Below are 21,238 nucleotides of genomic sequence, written 5' to 3'. Positions count from 1 at the left end.
TGGATCCAAATTGCTCAATTCGAAACTAAAACTTATAAGATCATTGAATTTGAACATTTAAAAAACTGTTTAACCATAACCATTTATTAATTGGTTTCTATTTATGATATTGGAATCATTTAATAAACAGTTTGGTTCTAGTTTATGCCTTTCATACCTTGAACCGAATGAAAACCAAACTAATTAACTGTAATCGAATAGATTAACACTGTTAAGTGAACACATGACAACCAAAACCCACCCCACAACACCACATTCACAATCATGGTTTAAGTACACAATATTTAATTTGGGATACGGATCCTGATCCTATACATGGCTCGATCCGGGATACTGTCTTAGGACTGATCATATATCCATATTGACTAAGATTGTGTTTGGTAGTCATTCAATAAAATGTTTTTGACATTTTTTTGTTTTACACGAACAAGAAAACAAAATCTTCTGTTTGGTGTCTATGGTTCTTTTTTCCGTTTTTTTGGAACGAATTATATAAAAAAAAATGCCAGAACCGAGAAATTTTGGAACATGATAGCCATGTTCTCGTTCCAAAATGGAATTTTAACACATAAACAAAAAATTATGGTTTTGACACGAAACGTCATTTCTAGAACAAAATGACTACCATACGCAGCATAATGTTGATCCTGATTCAGATTGACTGATACCTCAGATCCAAGACCGATAACCTCAAACCATGTTGATAATGGACATGATACCTAATTGTAATATGTTGGCATCACTACACTCCATTATTATTATTATTATTATTATTATTATTTTACCTTTTTAGGTGCAAATCATGTGTGAGACGTACAATTGATGGCTGAGAACATTTGGACATGCCCACAATCAACGGATGGGGATTCAAATCTCCAGCAGTGGGGTGGCTGAAGAAGAACCAACAAGACACAAAACAAGAAAAAGAAATAGGAAAAACAGAGGATTTCACTCTCTCTCCCCTTTTATGTCTTGCTGGTCCATCTCCAGTAGAGTACCAACCCTGGCTAAGAGAATCTAAATCCACATAATAAACCCTAAAATATTCTCAACTGTCAAATATGCATTACACACCATGCTACACCATAGAGGAGCCGGATCCACAAATCACCACCTTCCATTCCATTCAAGTGCCACCCTTACGCCAACATTCCCATGTCATATATTCTTGCGGCAAAACCAAGCTCTCTTCCTTTTGTCTTTGCCCAATGAGAGCTCGATTTGATTCTCTTTCATCTACATTTTTTAATTGATTAATTAATGAGCAAGTTCGAGAACAAACTCTCGTCAGTCATCCGTACAAAATAGGAAAAACACTCTGAGCCTCTCCCTCTTGGCTCCTTCCTCGCTCCTTCGCGCCTCTCAGATCCGAACGCCAAAATAACCCTAGAAAGCGCGAAGGGTTAGAGGAAACACAAAACCCAGGTACGTTTCTATTTCTATCTCTCTGTTTTTCGATCCTTCTCATACTGATTACCGATCCATATGTTCATCTACTAATCGAATTTTATGATGTTTTAGCTTAGGGTTTCAGTTCTATGAATTTTTATTTTTTTTGGTTGTTCTTTGTCCTACAATAATGAGAACGATAATTGGGTTGATTGATTAGGTTCCAAGCTCGATCATTAATGGCGTCGCCGCAGCAACCTAGCGCTGGATCTTGCCCTACTGCCCAAGTGGTTAGTTTTAATTATTAATTCATCTCTGGTCTATCCTCTCTACATAGTCTGTTCTGTATATTGATTCCCCCCCCCCCTCTTTTTCTTCCGTATTTACCCTCTTTTCCAGGTGGGGAATGCTTTTGTTCACCAATACTACCACATCCTTCATCAATCACCCGAGCTCGTGTTTCGATTTTACCAGGATACTAGTAAGCTGGGCCGCCCCGAGCCTGATGGAACCTTGAGTTCCATAACGACTATGGATGTGAGTTTTTTTCCCTCTCTTTTTACGACAACAGTAACAACAACAATCATAACCTTATCTCTTTTTAGTGTACCCTTATTAATATCTTGGTTTTTCAATGTTTGAAAATCGACATTTGGCTATGTTTATTTCTACAGGCTATCAATCAGAAGATACTCTCTCTGGATTATAGCGATTGTATAGCAGAAATTAAGACAGTGGATGCCCAGGAATCACACAATGGTGGAGTCATTGTCCTAGTGACTGGGTATCTCACTGGAAAGGATGGTCTGAGGCGGAATTTCACGCAGTCCTTTTTCCTTGCTCCTCAAGACAAGGGCTACTTTGTTTTGAATGACTTGTTTAGATATGTTGAGGTGGTTGAACATCAAGCTGGGAGCGAGAGTTTGCCTAATGGTGTAGCTGCTCTAACTCCTGAGCAGGGTATGCTTTAGGTCAATTTTTTTTTTTCTTTTTGGTTTTAATAATCATATGTTGTTTTCTCCTGTTTCATTGAGATGCTTGCTCGTTCACAGAACCTGCTCCAGTTGCTGAGCAAACCTCCACATTGCGGGAGGAAGAAGTTAACAGTGAGGAAGTGTATGATCCCTCAGACAATGAGGAAGGTTCTGTTGTTGAAGAGGAAGCACCAGTTGCTGAGGTTGTTGATGAAATTCCAAACAATACGCAGATGGTGGCAGAATCTAACACTGCTGCCCTAGAAGAGCTGCCGAAGAAATCATATGCTTCAATTGTAAGTCAAATCTTCAAAAAAATGCACACACACACACACACACACACATATATATTTGGCATCTTTCCTTTTTGCAAGTCCTTGTGACAGTTCTATTGGTTTTCTTTGTGCCTTGACGTGCATATGGTTGGTAACTTGGTATAGTGTGTGGCATCATATCCCATTGTGTAACTTTTTACATGGGCCCAACTGACTGATTTTGTAGTGGTGCGTTCATGTTGTTTGGAACGGACGATCAGAGGATGGTGTTAATTTGGTCTTTTCCTAGACATTCAGTGCAGTAACATATTGTAAAATGATTGATGTTAATGCAGGTGAAGGTTAAGAAAGAGAATGGAGGGCCTACACCTCCTCCTGCATGGCAAGCTCCTTCGAATCAGGAACGAACGGTGGCACCCACTCCACCTCCAGCCGAGGCAGCCGAGGCACCAGTTTCCAGTTCAAATGCAACTGATGGTGGCAATAATCAGGAGGGAGAATGTATGTTAGTCTGTTGATCATACTGGTGTTGAATCCCAAGAATCCATGCATAAAATCTGTTCACTTACCTGTTTTTTCTTGTTGCAGCTGATGGTCACTCAATTTACATCAAGAATCTCCCACTAAATGCTACACCTGCACAACTTGAGGAAGAATTCAAGAAGTTTGGACCTATCAAGAGTGATGGTGTTCAAGTCAGAAGCAATAAGGTATGCTTAACTTCAACCAACTGCTCGCTTAATTTTGGTTTTTTTATTTTGTAATGTTATAAACCATTAAGTGTCCTTATTTGCAGCAACAGGGATTTTGTTTTGGCTTTGTTGAATTTGAAGTGGCAACTGCCGTGCAAAGTGCGATAGAGGTATACTACATGGCGTTTCTAGTTGAATGACATTTTCTAAGTTTCATATATATATATATTTATATATTTATATGCTAAATAAGATGATGGCTATCATCCAGCATTGTCAATCTATTAATGCAGAAATTGCCTCTTGAAAAGTATTTCCTTGTTCTGTTGCTTCTTTTACATGGTAAAATGTAAAAGTAAATGCCCATTCATCTCAGTCTTCATTATTTCTTTTCTGATTTTTTAATGTGGCCAGCAGCTCTGATAGAATGCTACTTGAAATGGATTTTGCATGGTTGATTGGTTATTGGTGGTTGACTCTTTGAAAATGACCTTGCGTCAGCTTTGATTGATGCGGAACCGGGGTTCAAAAACCTTATTCCGTTTGCTTATGGGCCCACTTGTGAGCGAACTCAATAATCGAGATGTAGTGGCAGTTTGATAAATATTCCAATATTCACAAAAGCTTAGTTTCACAATAAACACTCAAATAGTGAATACAATTGCAATCTTGTAAATAAACTAAAGTTATAAGGAGAGTTGCAGAATTGGAAATAACCAAATTAGTTAACGAGCTACTTGGGGGATGGGACTAAAAGGGAATTAGTAATTATTTGGTGGGGATAAAGTAGGAAGGAAAATAGAAGTATGTGATATGAGAGAATTAAAGGTAAAGAGAAGGGTCTGATAGGAAATCAGATAAAAAAAAGAATAAAACAGCAAACTCACGATTGGTATTGTCTTCAACCATGGATCAAAACAGGGCAGAGGATGGGGAAAACTTCAGATCGAGAGAAATCTTCATCAGGTCTCTGTTTGGCCTGATATTTCAGGCGGGAACTGTCTTAAATAGATCCTGGCAGTAGAGTAGAGCTCGGTCATGAAATCAGTCTTGTAACTTATAGCAGAGAAAGACTTTGGAGGTGATACACTAGGGTTTGAGTTTCCTTTAAGATAGCAACCTTTGACCCAAATCTCAACCGGTAAAGGACAAGGGTTCAACAAGCTTCCTTTTGGTGGTTGTTATTACTGCCCAGCAGAGAAGGTGAACAATAACTAACAACTGTAAACAGGGAAGAATGCACACCCAAGCACGCAACTCTCTTGAAACAAAATCCAGTTCTTTCATTCAATTATCAATTGATCTCTTCACGGAATTACATCAATATAAAGAAAAAAAAACTCCCTAGTATAATGATGGAAAACCAACAAAAATGGAAACTAACTAATTCCAAGGGTAATAGTGGAACCCAACAAAAATGGAAACTAATTCCAAGGGAAACTCCTAGGTATTTACTTACCTTCTAAAACAAAGAGAATGAAATAAGAATAACTTAGAAATAAAATCTCCTATGTAGCCTACCAACCCTTGCCAGACCAGAAAACCTATTTGGGTTGGTTACGTCTTGGCTTAGGCCTCCATATAGAGTCATTTCGGTCTAGCCAAGCCAAGACATCTCCATCATGCATGCAAAGCAATTTGGTATCTAGTGGGACTCAACTGAACCCCCACCCCCGCACCCCCCACCCCCCCCGCAAAAAAAAAAAAAAAAAAAAAAGAGGGAAAAAAGGGAAAAAAGATGCTTGATTTGGTTAGTTAGGGCTTTGAGGGATTTTTTACCTTTGCAGTGTGTGTCTGAAAAATGGAGTCTGAGATTTGGGTAGTCATGTTGGGCATATGGACCAGGACCACCATAGCATTGGGTTTAAAAAATGGTGGCATGCCTTTAGGTTTGAGCTTATAGCATATCTGGATTGCAGGCTGACTAGAAAGACAATAACTGGATAGAGTTTGGACAAAGTTGGTGTAGTTCAAGAGGTATAAATGGCAAGGTTCATTTTATCTAGCCTGTAACTTAAATTCAAATTTAATGTATTGGATCCTTACTGAAAATATCTTGTGGACATAATAAGTAAGGTGAAAGGTCAGTTGTGTGGTGACAAGGCAGGCGAAATGGTTTATACATGCCAAAAAATGTAATACTGAAACAGAGTTGGGAAGCTTCCAGGCATAATCAGTTTCTTAAGAATAGGAACCCTTGCACCAACAAGAGTCAGATATCATGTAGCTGTAAAACAACAGCAAACATCAATAACATCCAAAACCTTATCCCAACTTAATGGGGTTGGCTATATGGAGATTTCAAGCAAGGAGGAGTGCGAGGATCCATGCAAAAAGATTGACCGGTTATGCCTAATTATAATAAGTGACGTCTGCCAACATTTCGCATCACTACAAATCAGCTGCAAGCTTATACGACAGACTATAATAAGGTATCGGTTGTCTACTTGATGTACCATATAGATCGGTCAAGCCAAAGTGTCCTACATGCATTACGTCTACCACCATGACAATCCATCACCTAACCTACTTTTATGAAAGGAGGAATGAGATAGCGAATTTTTGACAGCCCCACTAAGCATAAAAAATAATAGAAATCAAAGTCTGCACAATAAGAAAATTTCTTTATATTTTTGTATCAACCCATATTCCGATCCATGACCCAATGACCACCTAAGAGAACTATATAATTCAAAAGTTTCCAAGTAAGGAGTGATTGGATTCAGATTAAATGAGCTAAAAGATCTAGGGGCAGGCCTAAAATAACCATAGGCTAAGTGGTGAGGAATGACATGCTTAGTCTTGGTCTTGTCCCAAGACTGAATGAGCTCTCTGCATATAATTGGACTCAGATTGAAGGAGCCCTCTGCATATGAACTATAAAATGTTCATTTTCCCCAACAAAAAAAGGAGCTAGAGGAATACATTGATGATACATAGTGGACATGGGAAGACTATGGAGTGATTGTGATGTGTAATGGTTGGACTAGTCCCACTAGACAATCCATCATCAACTTCATGGTCTTTGTGATGGTAGGACTGTCTTCTTGAAGTTTGTGGATGCATCCAAGGAGAAGAATGCAAAGTACAGATAAATGTATATATAGATATATATGTATAAGTCTTAAAAGATATTGTATAGTAGGTGGGGGTACAGAATGTTGTCGAGGAGTGACGGACAGAGGAAGCAACTTTAAGAAGGTTGAGGAAAGAAATCTTTCTTATGTGTTATGCGTTAAACAACACCTTAGTAGATTTGACGTGCAGGTTGTGGGGAATGGTAAATGCTATACCATTAAAGCATTTGGATGTAGTAAAAATTCAGTTTATTCAAAGGAGTTAAGATCTTAAAGCCTATGCTATTGCTAGACGTGCTGCCAAGCTTGGGTCATTGAGGGCTCTGACTTTGTAAATAAACTGTTGGATAGGCATTACAATTAATATCCATTGTTTAGGCACTCGGCAAATTTATAGTACCATCTCAACCAATATGGCCTGTCACTTTTGAGCTTTAACCTTGTAATTACAATGGTTGAAACCATCTAACCTAAGTTGAGTGTTCAACCACTTATCTAAGCTTTATATTTCCATGTGGGAAAATGGGCTTAAGCTTAAACAGACTAGATGGATGGTGATGTGGACATGTCCATAAAGTATAAACTCAAGAGTAGCTTCTCTTAGCTTGACCGTTTAAATGAAATTTCGCTATGAATACTTGTTAAGGTCCGTTAGTGTTACCTCCAAAAGCCTAAGGGGTTTTTCTTGCAACATCAAGGTGTTTTTAGGACAGGAAGTTTTGGATCCCTTTAATCATGACAAGTGCATGAACACTAGGTTGGATAATGAATTCCCTAGGTCCTGTATACTTTCAGCATGGAGAAGGTGTACAACCATGTTATGGGATCTTTCCTCGACTCCCTTTTGGAAATGATGGGCTTTGGAATTTGATGGTGGAACGAGTAAGTGTGCATGTGAATCTTCTGTACTAGAGAAGGGTTTCAATTGTCTTTTAGAAGCTGTGGGCACTATTGGACATGGACACCCACCCTTCAATTTTTGTTCGTTGTTCCAATTGAGAGCTTCAGTGGCCTTGTCTCGAGATTGGAAGTTGGTTCTGTGTTAGAAAGGTTTCGTGCTAGTTTGGTTGGCCAATTTATTTTAGTGTTTGTTTAATTTTCCCATCATACCTGTGTGAGGAGAGTCATGCAGACCTCAGATGCTTGGGTTGTACTTTTCTTCATGTAGGGGTGATAGGTGGCCTGAGTAGTCTCATCTTAATTTTGAATAGCTGTGTGTCTAGGAGGTGTTGAAGCAATCATCTTTTATGGTGCATGAGGCTTACATGTCGATGCATGTCGCATAGGAAGCTTGAAGGTGTATGACTTCGTTGTAATACTTGAGTGGAGTAGGAAAACTTAGGTGGTAGTTATGTTTATGAAACTTTGTTCTCATTTTTTTTTCTTTTGTTATATATTAAGTTTTTAATCTTTAACTTTGTTTATCTATTTAAACATGCCACTTTTTTATTACAATATTTTTATTATTTATGGGAGATTGGTGAGCCAACTGGTTGGAGAGATGGCTTCTCCCGGAAGACCTTTGGTTGGTGCTATGTGGCAGCCAAGTGGTGTTTAAACTTTGTGGCTACATGGTAGATGTTACCTAATGCTCGTGCCAAATTTCATCCTGGTTGGATTTCACACCGGTTAAAATAAATTTTTGATTTTGATTGAAAAAGCGAATCTTTGGACCATTGCAAGTGTAGGATGACGACATGGCTGAGATTGGCTTTGAAATCTGAAACATGGCCAATCCACAGAGCAACTGACCTATCCAGCTGTTACAATTGCTGATGTATGACAGATTTGGGGAATCCTAGAAAAGTCTTCCTTTGTGAAAGGGTAACGGCTGGGATTCGGCCCTCTTTTGGGCATCCATGTGCCTTGCATCGCTGCATCTCTACTTATAGATAACATTAGGGCCTATTTCGTAGACGGCTTCTTCCATTAGGGGTTTCTAAAAGGAATATTAATAATGGTTCAACATTAGGGATTGAGAAACATAAGATTTGGAGTCACACCTAGGGTTAGGGCCTAGGACCCGATGGGTGGGCCCGATCTATAAGGGGAAGGCCCAAAAATAGGTCTGGTCCAGATATGAGAGTAAGTGTCAGGTTGTGGAGTTGGGAAGGTGTTGGCACCAATTCTACCTGGTTGAACCAGTCTTCCTACTAGATGCTTAAGAACGAACATTTTCCCTTAATTAATCCTTTACTGCGTGTATGACTAAGTTATTGCTATACTACTATATACACTATCACATATGAATTAAAAAGTCTACATTTTTTCTACTGAGTTGAGAGGTATACCTGTGCTTGACCTCTGTTTCGGGTTGAGAGGAGTGGACCTTGTTGTAGACACGAACTTCAGTGAGTCCCCCGGCTCGGGCGGAGGTGGATTTGATCATCTGCTTTCCTTCTTCAGAGAATTTGGTCTTCTTAAGGCCTTTCACAATATTTGAGGAATTTTTAGATTTTTCAGGGTTTTGGCACACGAATCAAGGCAAGAGAATCTAAGGGAATCTTTGACTGAGGGAGGAGGGAGGCAGGGAGAGGCAAGAGAGGATTTTCCTTAAAATCTTGGAGTTTCCCAGCTCTTGGTGTGTTAGTGGGAATGGAACAAATGGTTTTATTTATAAGCACATAAAGGAGTGGCAATTTGGTAATTTTAGGGATTTATTGCGGGTCTTGTCAGGCTTGGCAGGTTCGCCAGTGAATTTGTGGGCACGTTAGCACGATGGCGGGTCCGTCAAGCTTGGTAGCACCATCAGCCCCTGCGGTAAAATGTTTCAAACTTCCGAGAGATTCCAGAGGTCCGACTTTTGCGCACCATATATCGTCAGAATCATCTTTTTGAGAACTATCCAATGGTTTGGGTTTTGAGCTCATTTTTTGTTTAGAAAAATTTGAGATTTGCATGGAAGGACTCTTGCTGTGTTACAAACTGAGGGTATTCCGAAAATCTTTATTTATGGCATTACCACATCATTAGAGAGTACTTAGAATCAATTCTTCAGTATATAGTATGCTAATATCATGTTCCACAAGATTGGGCATGATTTGACTATGTAGAGGTCTCTGGCCGGATTGGGGTTATGGGATCAATTAAGGTTTCAGGCTAACTTAGGGTTTTAGGCTGTTGCTAGGTCCAAGTCACTTCGAAGGGTCGAATTATCCTCTGATTGAAAGTGTAAGCCTCACCCACATCTTGTAAATCATCATTGTTGGGAGGCGGAGGATAAAATTGGGTGTCTACAGAATGCCCCTCTTTGGCTGAGGCCTGTGTCACAGACGAAGGGAACAGAAAAGAATTACCACATTTTGTCACCTATAGCATGTACTGTCGAAAACATGGGCGAATTAATCATCGATAAAAACTCGAGAAATCCTTTAGTAAATGAAAGATTGAAAGTCGAAAATCAATTAACAAACTTAAGCGGGTAATCTTGATAAATTAAGAAATTAACATGGTCCTATCTAATCGAATTAACTAGGAGTTGAGATCTCACCAGAGCTGGTGGTCGCTGAGGGAGACGTTCAACGGATCCTTATGTTCGGTTCTTGCAAAGTGTTAGTAGGCAACAATTCTTGATTGATTTGGCCGATGTGATCACTTAGGGCCACTCATGGCTTAAGTGAAGGGTGTTTTGGCCAAACTGGCCATCCTAGGCAACTACAGACCAAACAAATGGTATTTTGGTAAAATTGGCCATCCTAAGCATCTTTTGACCTAACTAAGATTTTGGTCATTTGGCCTCTCTGGGCAACTATAGACCAAGCTAAGGGTACTTCGGTCAAATTGGCCATCCTAGACAACTCTTGACCTAAGCAAGGGTATTTTAGTCATTTGGCTACTTTGGGCAACTACAGACCATGCAAATGGTATTTTGGTCAAACTGGCCATCCTAGATATTTCTTGACCTTAGCAAGGGTATTTTGGTCATTTGGTCGCTCTTGGCAACTAGAGACCAAGCAAGTAGTATTTTGGTGAAATTGGCCATCCTAGGCATCTCTTGGCCTAACCAAGGGTAGTTCTTTTCTTTGCCCTTCGGCTATGGCACAAGCCTCGACCAAAAAGGGGCATTCTGTAGACACCCAATTTTGTCACCTTTTCTGGCAATAATGATTTACAGGATGTGGGCGAGGCCTACAATTTCAATCAGAGGAGAATTCAGCCCTTTAAAGTGATTTGGACCTAGCAACAACCTAGAACCCTAGCCTAGCCTGAAACCCTAGTTAGACTTGAAACTATAATCGGGCCCGGGACGTTTACATAGCCAAATCATGCACGATCTTGTGGAACATGATATTAACATACTATATACTGAAGAGTTGATTCTAAATACTCTATGATGGTGTGGGAACGACATGAACAAGGATTGTCGGAATACGCCCAATTTGCAATAGGGGAAAAGTCCTTCCTTGTAAATCTCAAATTTTTCTGAGTAAAAATGAGTTCAAAACCCACACAATTGGATAGTTATCCAAGAGACTATTTTGATGATATATCGTGTGCGAAAATAGGACCACTGGATCTCCTGGAATCGCTCCCGAATGTTTGAAATTTTTTACCCTAGGGGCTGATGGTGCTATTAAGCTTGACGGACCCGCCACACGCGAATTCGCTGGTGGACCCGCCAAGCATGACAAGACCTGCGAGGATTCCCTAGAATTACCAAATTGTGACTTCTTTATATGCTTATAAATAGAACCATTTGCTCAATTCCGACCAACACATCAAGAGCTGAAGAGCTCCAAGAGTTTGAGGAAAATCCTTTCTTGCCTCTCCTTGCCTCCTCTTTCCTCCCTCAACTAATGATTCACTCAGATTCCCTTAGATTCTTTTACCCCGATTCCTATGCCAAAACCTTGAAAAACTTAAAGAATCCCAAAAATTCCTCAAAGCTGTGAAAGGTCATAAAAATGCCAAATTCTCCAAAGAAGGAAAGCACACGGTCAAATCCACCTTTGCTTGAGCCAGGGGACAGTCACCGAAGTCTGTGTTAGCAACAACAGGGGCCCACTCCTCTTGACCTGAAACAGGGGTCGAGCACATGTATAACCTCTCAACTCAGTAGGCAAAATGTAGACTTTTTAATTCATACGTGGTAGTGTACATTAGTAGTGTAGCAATAACTTAGCCATGCATGCGGTATATGATTAATTAAGGAAGAATGTTCGTTCTTAAGCATTTAATAGAAAGATTGGTTCAACCGGGTGGTGTGGGTGCCTAACACCTTCCCAACTCTACAACCACTTACCTATCTTTGGACAAGACCAATTTTTGGACTCTTTCCTTATGGATTGGGCCCATCCATCGGGTCCTAGGCCCTAACTCTAGGTGGCAACTTCAAATCTTATGTTTCCCAATCCCCATTGTTGGACCATTATTAATATTCATTTTAGAAGCCCCTAAAGGAAGAAGCCGCTTACGAAATAGGCCCCCATGTATCTCCAAGCAGGGATGCAGCAGTACGGGGCACACTGATGCCTGAAAGAGGGCCAAATCCTGGCCGTTAACCTTACACTTTGCTGCCCCGTTACCTCTTTGCTGTTAATTGATGAATCTCCATAGTGTTCAAGGCTATGATTTAAGTCAAAATTGGGAAAATTGGGACTGGTAGAAAAGGAATGAGGGAGAGGGAAGTGAGAGAGTGGTAGCATATAAGATTAGAATTAGGGAAGAGAAAGAGGCTTGGCTTCACACCAACTTGGATTCACTCCAAGATTTGCAGGGAACAGATAGAGAAGAAGCAGGGGGAAAAGAAAAGTAGAAAAGAGGGAGTAGGGAGAACCGATATCAAGAATGAGAAGAAGAAGAGAGAAATTGAGAGGGAGAGACACACTGCAAGAGGGGAGCAGTTCCTGTTTTCATTCCTTCATCCATTCATTTCATTCATCCATTCATTTCATTCATCCATTCATTCCTTGTCTTGTCTAAATACTGATTTTTAAAATGAAAATGAAGAAAGAGAAATAACTCCCAAAAACTACTTTTCCAGCAATAACTACTCCCCAACTGTTTCTCTAGCAATAACTTCCTAATAACTCCCTTACAACATTATATACATAATAGTTTGGGCAATGAATAAAAATAAAAATACGACAAGATAAATAACTACACATATTGCTGATCATCTACTGATAAGTCTTTAATCTTGGAATGATGTCCTCAGCAATTGCCCAATCAGTCTCCATGAAGCAGAAAATAAGGGGACTTGTGGAATGGCTATGATGCAGCTTATATTGTCTGGTTTACAACTCGCTCTTTTAAGCACATGGAATGTGTTGTTTCACTTTCACGCCCTTAGCATTTGAAAAACTGGTAGAAGTTAGATGATTTTCTTAAGTTGTGTGCTGGGCTGGGGATACTATTGTGTGATACTTTCTTATCCTTGCCCTTGGGAGCCAGTTATAGATCTGTGTCGTTTTGTGATCTGGTGATTAATGGATTCTGACATTTGTCCTTCTGGCCTTCATCCTGTCTTTATGGTGTTTACCCCTGTCCTTTTAGAAATTTTTATTCGATCTCTGTGTCTAATCAAATGAATTTAGACAATCCTTTTTGTTTGTGGCATTGATCCATTTCTGCTTTTGTCGCTCTTTTTTTCGTTTTTGGTTGCCTTTTTTTTTTTTTAGTTCTCAGTGGAAAAATATAGCTTTTGGCCACTGTTCTGTGCATTGGATGATTATGATTACATTGTAGTAATGGACCCAGTGATTTTTCTCCTCTTTCTGGTTTATAATATTAAGCATCTGTTACTTGTTCTTCTTCACTTGTATAAAATTGAGGTAAAAATGTTCAAATTGCATTGTGTTTTCTTAAATTATTGTAGTCTGAAGATCGTAAAAATGTTGGGTACATTACACCTGGGGTACCTAATTTATAGAGGAACTACACTTGGGGTAACCCACATCTGATATATTATGTTTTGATTATTTATTTATTTATTTATTTTTCATATTTCCAACTTTGCTTTACCACCACCTCCTGACATTGTTGGAAAACCAGGTTTTCTGACTTGACTAGGCCTCAAAACCTGGAAAGTCGAGCGAGTCATTCCTGGTCAGGCCCAAGTCTTTTTTTTTTTCCCTTCTTTTTTAACTCATTTATTTTAATATATTTAATACAAACGACACTGACTGATGACTAGATAGGCATTAAATGTATGATTTATATTTGATAAAGTGTGTACTGTGTACACTGTGGAGGACTATTGGCACTAAATATATCATTTTCTATCCGTGATTCCTGTTGACTCCTCAGAAACCAAGTAGTAATGCAGTCTTTCTCTTATTTAAATTATCATGTGATTTTATATTCAACCCAAGACTCCAAGAGTCCTCTCTTTACTCTGAAATGGCAAAAATATTAGTAGAAGAAATGGTGATTTCTTGGGATGATCAGTCTATTCCTTCACTTTCTTGCTTTGGTTACTGCAAGCGTTGTCGAATGGTGGCCAGAGATGGAGAAGATGAGGATCCAGCAAAGAGGGTGCATGCCAAACAAAGCCGGACTTCCAACTTCCATGTTCCTCACATTTCGGAAGTATGGGTTTTTATGATTTTAAGTTCTTTCATCAAAATTTTCATCTTTTAATTTCTGGATTTGTGACTGGTTTAAGGACAATGAAGATCATCAAATGGGTTCACTTATTATCAGTTGGTTTGGGCCAGTTTTGGTTCTGTTTCATTGGTTTCAGTGTGAGAATTTGTGAAAATGAAACATGAACCAATAGGAATTTACCGGTTTTGGTTTTTTATCGGTTTTTTCTTATCATTTTGGTTGGTTTACCATGTAAATGTATTCAAAAGTATGCAATATATGTAATATTTTTTTTATGAGTTTTGGTCGGTATCAGTTTTGGTCCGATTTTAAGTTCTGTGTCCTATCAGTTACAATGTGGTCCGGTTTGGTTTCGGTCCCACAAAACAAACGTGATCCAATAAGCTTATATTGGTTTCAGTTTGGTTTCGGTCGGCTTTGCTCAGTTTCATCAGTTTGGGCTAGGTTTTGACACCCGTAGTTGTATACTTGTAACAGTTGATTTGCCTTGCTGAGTTTAATTATGATCCTGAGTCTCTCTGCTATTTCTCTTCTTCTGTGGCAGAAGTTTCTTTTCGTTTCTTTTTTTTTTTTCTCAAAAAAATTCCAGTTTTGCTGATGTGTTGCGATGATGAGTGCTAGAGGAATTAATCGAAAGCATTCATTTGGGTGCTGATGTGGTGCTCAATCCTGAGCGGTTACCTGAGCAACAGTAAATCCTTTTCTTTTTCTGGTTTATTTGTAGGCAGGTTTGAGATTTATCTCTCAATTTCATTTAATCTCAGTGGCTAAACCTGAGATTCTGAGTGATATGGTAAGAAAATGTCTCTAGTGAAGCTTTCATTCTCAAGTTTCAGTGGCTGATGGTGGGATGAATTTTAGTTGTCCGATGTGTAGATTACAAACATTCTTGATTATTTCGATAGGACTGAGTTTCTTTTCACCCATGGTGAAACTTCCAACTGGCGGTGATGAGATTGGTGGAGGGACGCAGACCTTGACAACACTCGGCTTATTCTCAGGACACAGAAAACTCTGAGTCAAGTGAAATTTGTGGTGACTTGGATCGAGTCTTTTTCTTATAAAGCAATAGAGCGCTACCCCACTGGCGCAGGTACATGCCAGCGCAGTCTTTTTGCATCCGTTGTGTCTAGGCGTAGACACACTAGCGTGTAGCGTTTTTTCTTCCATTTTTTTAATACGTGAGTCCACATGATTCTTGACCAGGATTTCCCTTTTTTTTCCCGACTTAGGTGACTTGCCTGAGTCAAAACCTGGTTTTCCAACAATGCATCCAAAAACTCCCCACCACCATCGTCACATTCTCCTGACGAAGCTTGCTACCGCCCTCTGCTTCACCCCTCCCTCTCTTTCTCTCCCGTCCTTGTGGCCTCCGTCCTCTCTCTCTCTCTCTCTCTCCTGCACCCTTGCCCTCTGCTCTGTCCCAACTAATGTTGTAAGTATCTTAATGTATCTGCCGATACTAACCTATAGGTATCATACCTTTAGGGTACCAATACGATACTTAAAAAAGCATCTACTATTATGGGTCAATCTGGTTGTACTTATCAATACACTTGCCACATCTGTTATAAACTATATAACATGATCAATGACTGCAAAACACTTACAAAGAGCTCCTGTAAAGCATTCTAAATAATTTTGTCTTGGCAAAATCAACTTGATTCCTTGTTTCTATGTTCACAAGCGACTCTAGTAGTGTAGATTTTATCATCATTTGATGATTAAACAACCTGCAATCAAGGATTGAAACCAGATTTGTGCTGGAACAGTTTTCTATCAAAGCTTTTTGCTTATATATTGATTTTTAGTTCTTTTTTTTTTTTTTTTTTTGCAATGGATCATTAGGTTAGTGAAAAACAATCCGAATGATTGCATTAAAGTAGGTTTTTGGCAATGATATGTGCATCTAGACCCTATATCTTCCCCAAACTGAAAATGACTTATTTTTTTGGTATTAGTACACGTAAGAAACTTTATCCTTTATACATAATCAATTGAATGAACTTGTCTCGTTGTACTTTGTTCTCATCTTTCTTCATGATATATTTTATATATTACTTATTATAGTGTTTTATGCTTCAAAACTGTATTTCGCATGTATCCTAAATATTTTCCATGTGTATATTTAGTGTATTTTGCGTCTCTCCGATACCATATGTCTCTTAAAATCACCTTTCCGATATGATACCCTATACCGATAGTTTAAACCTTGGTCCCAACAGTACTCCATTCATCCCCCATGGTGCTCTCTCCCTCCCCTATGCCCGCCCTTTGCTGCTTCTGATTTGGTGAAGAGCGGAACTAGGTAAAGTTGAAATATTGTGAAAGGGTGACTTTTTACGAGGAGTTCAAAAGAAGAGTTGTTTTATGGGGAAGGAAAAGGAAGTTTTTTTGATCGAATTTCTCTATTCGGAAGATTCATCAATATTTTTTTTTTTCAAGCACATGTATGATAAATGATCAATTTCTCAATGCTAGCTCTTGCATGAAATTCCACCAAAAACATGCCTTCTTAGGCTTCACAACAAATTACAGTCCCTAAAATGCTGGCCCTACTTCCTCCTCCATTTGGAAAGGAATCCTTGTAAAATGCTGGCCCTAGAGTAGGATCCTCCCTTTTCGTAGGGAATGGCTATGGGTGGATATGACTTTTGCTGGATTCTTCCGTCTGCGACACTGTGGGGATGCTCGCTTTCTGCGCTACCATTAACCAGATTTGAATGGAGTGCAACCACAGGAAATGGACCTCCAATTCTCGTACTCTCAGTCAGATTTGGGATTCCATCTCCTTTGATGTAAAAGCTAAGGTCTCTAAGATTTCCAAAAGTTGTAATGCCTCCCCTAGGAATAGCCACATTGTTGCATCTTGGGGCCTCTCCCCATCCTTGCTTCGGGCCCCCTCTCTTCTCTGAGGGCGGCTCTTGCCCCCCCCCTTCATAGGGGTCTTGTATATTCTTTTTCTTCTTGGTAATGAATTATATTATTCACCCAAAAAAAAGAAAAAATATATTACAGTACTTTCCATTCATAAAAAGAAAAATCTGTCAGAAATGAAATAGTGCTTCTCACACCCAATTCACCATTTCCTCCGATTCTGCAACAATAAAACCCAGAATTTGTCGGGTTAAATTGTTTTGAACAGATTCTTCACCAAGTCTCTTTACTCTTTCAAACTCTAAAAACATGGAAAGCAGTGTGTATAGACAGAACTTAATCAATTTCAAACAAAATAGTATATCTCCCTCTCACGCCACCGAGGCCTCGGGTACTTCAGCTCTGCAATTGTATTGGTTGATCTGCTCAGACTCTTTCTATATTGGTGGAGACAGATTCAGTCTTACCACTTTGGAACGAACAATCCGTAGTGCATTCTTTTGTTTGCAGTCATTTCCTCTCGAATCAGTCATCGGCTTGTGTGCCAAATGTGACAGTCTCCCTGAATTCGTTTGAAACCTGGAAAACATCATTGTTTTTAGTAATCTCAGGTCTCCATCTCCTACTCCGTTGCCCAGAACGTCCATGCCCACATGCTCACGTCTGGGTTCAGAGCCCATGGCCACATCCTCAACCTTCTGATCAATTTATACTGCAAAACCTTTCTACATAGGGTTTTCCAAATCCAAGTCCTAGTCTGCAATGGGGTTTTTCAACTGTTCATTTCCCAGGCTAACACAAATACACTCCCTCAGTCATTCTTTCCCCCCTTTTTCTCCTTGCTTTTTTCTCAGGAGAAATTTTCTGGTTGGATGTGTGTGTGTGAGAGATGGATCACTGTCTTTGTCTGACTACTTTTTTTCTTTTTTTCTTTTCTTTTAGGCAGCGAACAAACCCCTGTGTTGGTTATTTCCACCTCACTCTGCGTCTCTGCCTTAAAACATCATTTACTTTCTTCATTTTCAATGGGTTCCTATAACCTGTTTGTATTGAAAAAGTAGCTATACAAGCAGCCTCTTATTTTGCAGCCAAGCAAAACCTTTTGTTGGTTGTATCCACTTTTTCATGGTTAAAGTGGAGGATGGATGTCAGGCAGTAAAAGGATTTGGTCGAGTTACTCCCAGCCATTGCTGTGAAGTAGCCACTGCTGGCATCATCGTCCTCACCATCATCTGAAAAAAAATGGGCGGCAGAGTTGGTGTTGGTGGCCTCGCTTTGTTGATGGTGTTGCTGCTGATGAGGTGGGGGTTATGGAAAAAATTGGAATTATGAAAAGAGAAGGCACCTCAAACATGACATTTATGAAACATGATGTACTCCAAATATAATATGGCAAACCAGTCTGCCTTCATTGCTGGCAACATCATCTTTTGTCAAGAATTGTGAGAGGCTTTGACCGCAAGTCTCACTCTCCTTCTACCCTCATGAAGATTAACATCCACAAAGCCTTCGACTCCATCCGTTGGGATTTCATCGCTTCTGTTTTCTGGGATATGGCCTCCCCCCTCAGTTTCATAAACTAGATTCATCTTTGCATCCCCTCTCCCTGCTTTTCCATCCTTGTCAATGGTAGCCCAATGGGCTATTTCCCCTCTTTGGTTGGAATCCGGTGAAGATGCCTCTTTCCCCTTTCCTCTTCTCTCTCTCCCTTGAGGTTCTCTCACGCTCTCTCCAATCCTCTATTGACCTCCACCTCATCTCCCCCCTCCCCAAGTGCAAAGCCATTAATCTCACACACTTTGCTTTTGCCGATGATCTCATGATCTTCTCTAAGCGGACCCCCTCTCCATTACATCCATCATGTCTTCCCTTCTCTTTGAAAATCTCTCGGCTCTCTGTATCAACCTTTTCAAATCCAACCTCTTCCTCTTTGGCACTTCTGATTGGCAATTTTCTTGTTCCCCTTCACCTCTTGTCCCCTAACGCAGGATTTTATGGCTCCCAGGCCATATTTCAGCCACAACTTCATTGCATGGAGAGCCCTTTCCAATTGCCTCTCCACTCAATCCTTCCTTCTCCCCTGGCACATACTTGTCTCTCGCTCTTGCTGTTTGTGCTGGAATGGTTTTGAAGACACTGATCACCTGTTTTTCAATTGCCTCATCTCTTTCAAAATCTGGAGGAATGTTCTCAAAGCCTACTGGCCTGTTAGGAGAAGGATTTTGCCTCTCTCTAGGGAATGGATTTTGATAGACATGACTTTTGTTGGGCCCTCTATCTGTGCTATTGCTGGAAAGTTTGCTTTTTGTGCCGCCATTAATCATATTTGGATGGAGCGTATGGAAGTCCCGTTCTTTCGATATGATTTGGAAAGCCATCTATTTCGACGTTAGCTCCAAGCTCAAGATGTTGTGCCCCTGCCCCTAGCAGGGACTCCCCGAGGAACACTCATTGTTGTTTATTGGGGTCTCCCATCCTTTTGTAAACCCCCCCTTTGTCCTTCCTCTTTGCTAATGAATTTATTTATTCACAAAAAAAAAAAAATGTCAAATTGAAGGTTCCCCAAGTGTAATTTACCCTACAATGTTTAATGTTTCATTCACTTGTATTGAATCTGCAATGCAAGGGAAACTTTGGTTTATTAATTTTGGATGCTCTAAAGTTTAATATCAAACCCCCCCCCCTGCTCCCCACCTCCCCCCGACCAAAAAAAAAAAAACTGAACCTTTTCCTATCAACTTCATGGAGATATTTTCAGTATTTTTATACATCTGAGATTTATATTTCATTTGTTCAGGCTTCACCCATTACTATAGGTGGTCGCCAAGCCGTGGTCGAGGAAAAGCGACCTTCTAGTTCCCGAGGTAAGTGTGGATATTTTTTTTCTTATTGTCGATCTTCTTTTCATTTTTTCAGTTGCAATTGAAGTCTGCATCCTTGGTCAATTTGAGATAACTTTGTCCTAACTGACAAGAAGAGGAGACCCTCTGAGAGAAATCTTCCACTAAACTTGGCTTAGATTCTATGAGGACTTGTCAGGGTGGTTATATGCTTTGATTGACACTTTCAGGGAACTGATTTTTGGTTCGCATCTCAAGCCCTTGGTACAACTTGTATGTGGTGTGTGTTCAGGATCAATGACTTGAGGGGTGGGCGTGGGTGTGGGCATGTCCATGTACAAAAGAGAGTATGGATACCTATAAAAAAAAGGGGTGGGCGTGGGTGTGGGCATGTCCATGTCGGACTGACTTTTTTCTTTCTGTCTTTAACTTGAGAAATGGTTGATTCCTTTTTAGATTGAGAAATTGGTTGATTCCTTTTTGCAGTGAACAACAGAGGTCGATTTCCATCTGGGAGAGGGAATGGTTTCAGGAATGATGGTGCAAGAGGGCGTGGAAACTATGGCAATGGCAGAGGTTATGGCCGAAATGATTTTAATAACAGGAGCGATTTTGGAAACAGGAGTGGCAGTGGTAGCAGGGGAGGATCATTGAATCGTGGAGTTGAGGGTGGAAACCAGAGGGCTGACCATGGTGGGCGTGTGAGCCGCACTGGTGGTCTAGCTGTTAATGGTTCAGCTAAGAATGTGGCATCAAGGGTGCCTGCTCCAGCTTAATGTTTTCTGAAGGTGTGAAAAATTGATCTTCCCTGTTTGTGTTCTGCAGATTAAAGATACACTAGTTAGATGGCATGTGGATGGGCAGCCTTTTTCCTTGCCATTGTAGGAGTTAACAGACGCCATTTCTTATTTTTCAATCAGGACTACTCTTAACCTTTTTTGGTTTGTCCATCTGGGTATAAGCGGCACTAGGTAGGTGGTATATGGTTAGTTGGTAGATCTGCTTGTGTAGTGTGTTATTAAAATCTTGTATACCTTTTAACTATTCTCTGCCCATTTTTTGTTATTTTGTAGCTAATTATTCTTTTCATGAAACATAACAAAAACTCAGGGCATGTGCCTCTTAATTTCTTTTAGGAACTCCATTAAGGCAATGGGACTTGGAATATACTGAAATTATTAATTTCCCAGATTTGTTTTTGAGGGGAACAAACTGTTGACAGCGACACAGCGCGATAAGATATGTGATGAGATTTGTTCTTTTATGTTGAATGTCTTGTAGTTTTTGGTTATTTTATGGTATTCTTGTTCTAGTAATTTCAATGAGTAGAAATCTTGTGCATCTTGGACCACAATGTAGCCCCAATTACCCACTTAGATTGTTTAAGAAGTGGGTTTCATTTTGAAACAATTATGTTGCATCCAAAATTTAAGTGTTTCATGTGAAGGCATCTTTTTTGTTTTCCTGTTCTATTAAAAAAGAACCTGGGCAGTAGGAACGTTGGTTCTTCGAACAGAGAACCATCATGGTACCTCTTATTTATGCTTTCACATATTGCAGCAGAAA

General features: G+C 39.8%; 1 protein-coding gene and 1 non-coding gene across 3 annotated transcripts; both read left to right on the top strand.

Moving 5' to 3' along the window:
* Window positions 1–1,107: 1,107 nt before the first annotated feature.
* Window positions 1,108–20,936, top strand: LOC122064958 (nuclear transport factor 2-like). Of its 2 annotated transcripts, XM_042628739.1 has the most exons (11): window positions 1,108–1,425; window positions 1,610–1,679; window positions 1,789–1,926; window positions 2,064–2,349; window positions 2,442–2,659; window positions 2,974–3,139; window positions 3,227–3,348; window positions 3,435–3,500; window positions 13,833–13,937; window positions 19,630–19,696; window positions 20,159–20,936. In XM_042628739.1, the coding sequence occupies exons 2-11, from the start codon at window positions 1,629–1,631 to the stop codon at window positions 20,446–20,448; spliced, it is 1,509 nt and encodes a 502-aa protein (XP_042484673.1). In that variant the 5' UTR covers window positions 1,108–1,425; window positions 1,610–1,628; the 3' UTR covers window positions 20,449–20,936. The 2 variants fall into 2 exon arrangements, with proteins under 2 accessions (XP_042484673.1, XP_042484674.1); XM_042628740.1 differs by lacking the exon at window positions 13,833–13,937 and having other exon boundaries at window positions 1,115–1,425.
* LOC122064962 lies at window positions 14,558–14,644 on the top strand. Its single transcript, XR_006135868.1, has one exon. It is a non-coding gene; the product is annotated as a small nucleolar RNA snoR128 (small nucleolar RNA).
* Window positions 20,937–21,238: the final 302 nt, after the last annotated feature.

This window comes from Macadamia integrifolia, unplaced genomic scaffold (genome assembly GCF_013358625.1).
Source record: "Macadamia integrifolia cultivar HAES 741 unplaced genomic scaffold, SCU_Mint_v3 scaffold1840, whole genome shotgun sequence".
Taxonomy (NCBI): domain Eukaryota; kingdom Viridiplantae; phylum Streptophyta; class Magnoliopsida; order Proteales; family Proteaceae; genus Macadamia; species Macadamia integrifolia.
Note: the sequence above shows the minus strand (reverse complement) of the source record. Positions and strands in the feature narration are given on the sequence as shown.

Excerpts from the sequence above, each read along its gene's own strand:
- LOC122064958 (XM_042628739.1), top strand. The coding sequence starts at position 1,629 with ATGGCGTCGCCGCAGCAACCTAGCGCTGGATCTTGCCCTACTGCCCAA. Across the intron at positions 2,660-2,973 it reads AGAAATCATATGCTTCAATT|GTGAAGGTTAAGAAAGAGAA; the intron begins GTAAGTCAAATC and ends ATGTTAATGCAG. Across the intron at positions 3,349-3,434 it reads TTCAAGTCAGAAGCAATAAG|CAACAGGGATTTTGTTTTGG; the intron begins GTATGCTTAACT and ends CCTTATTTGCAG.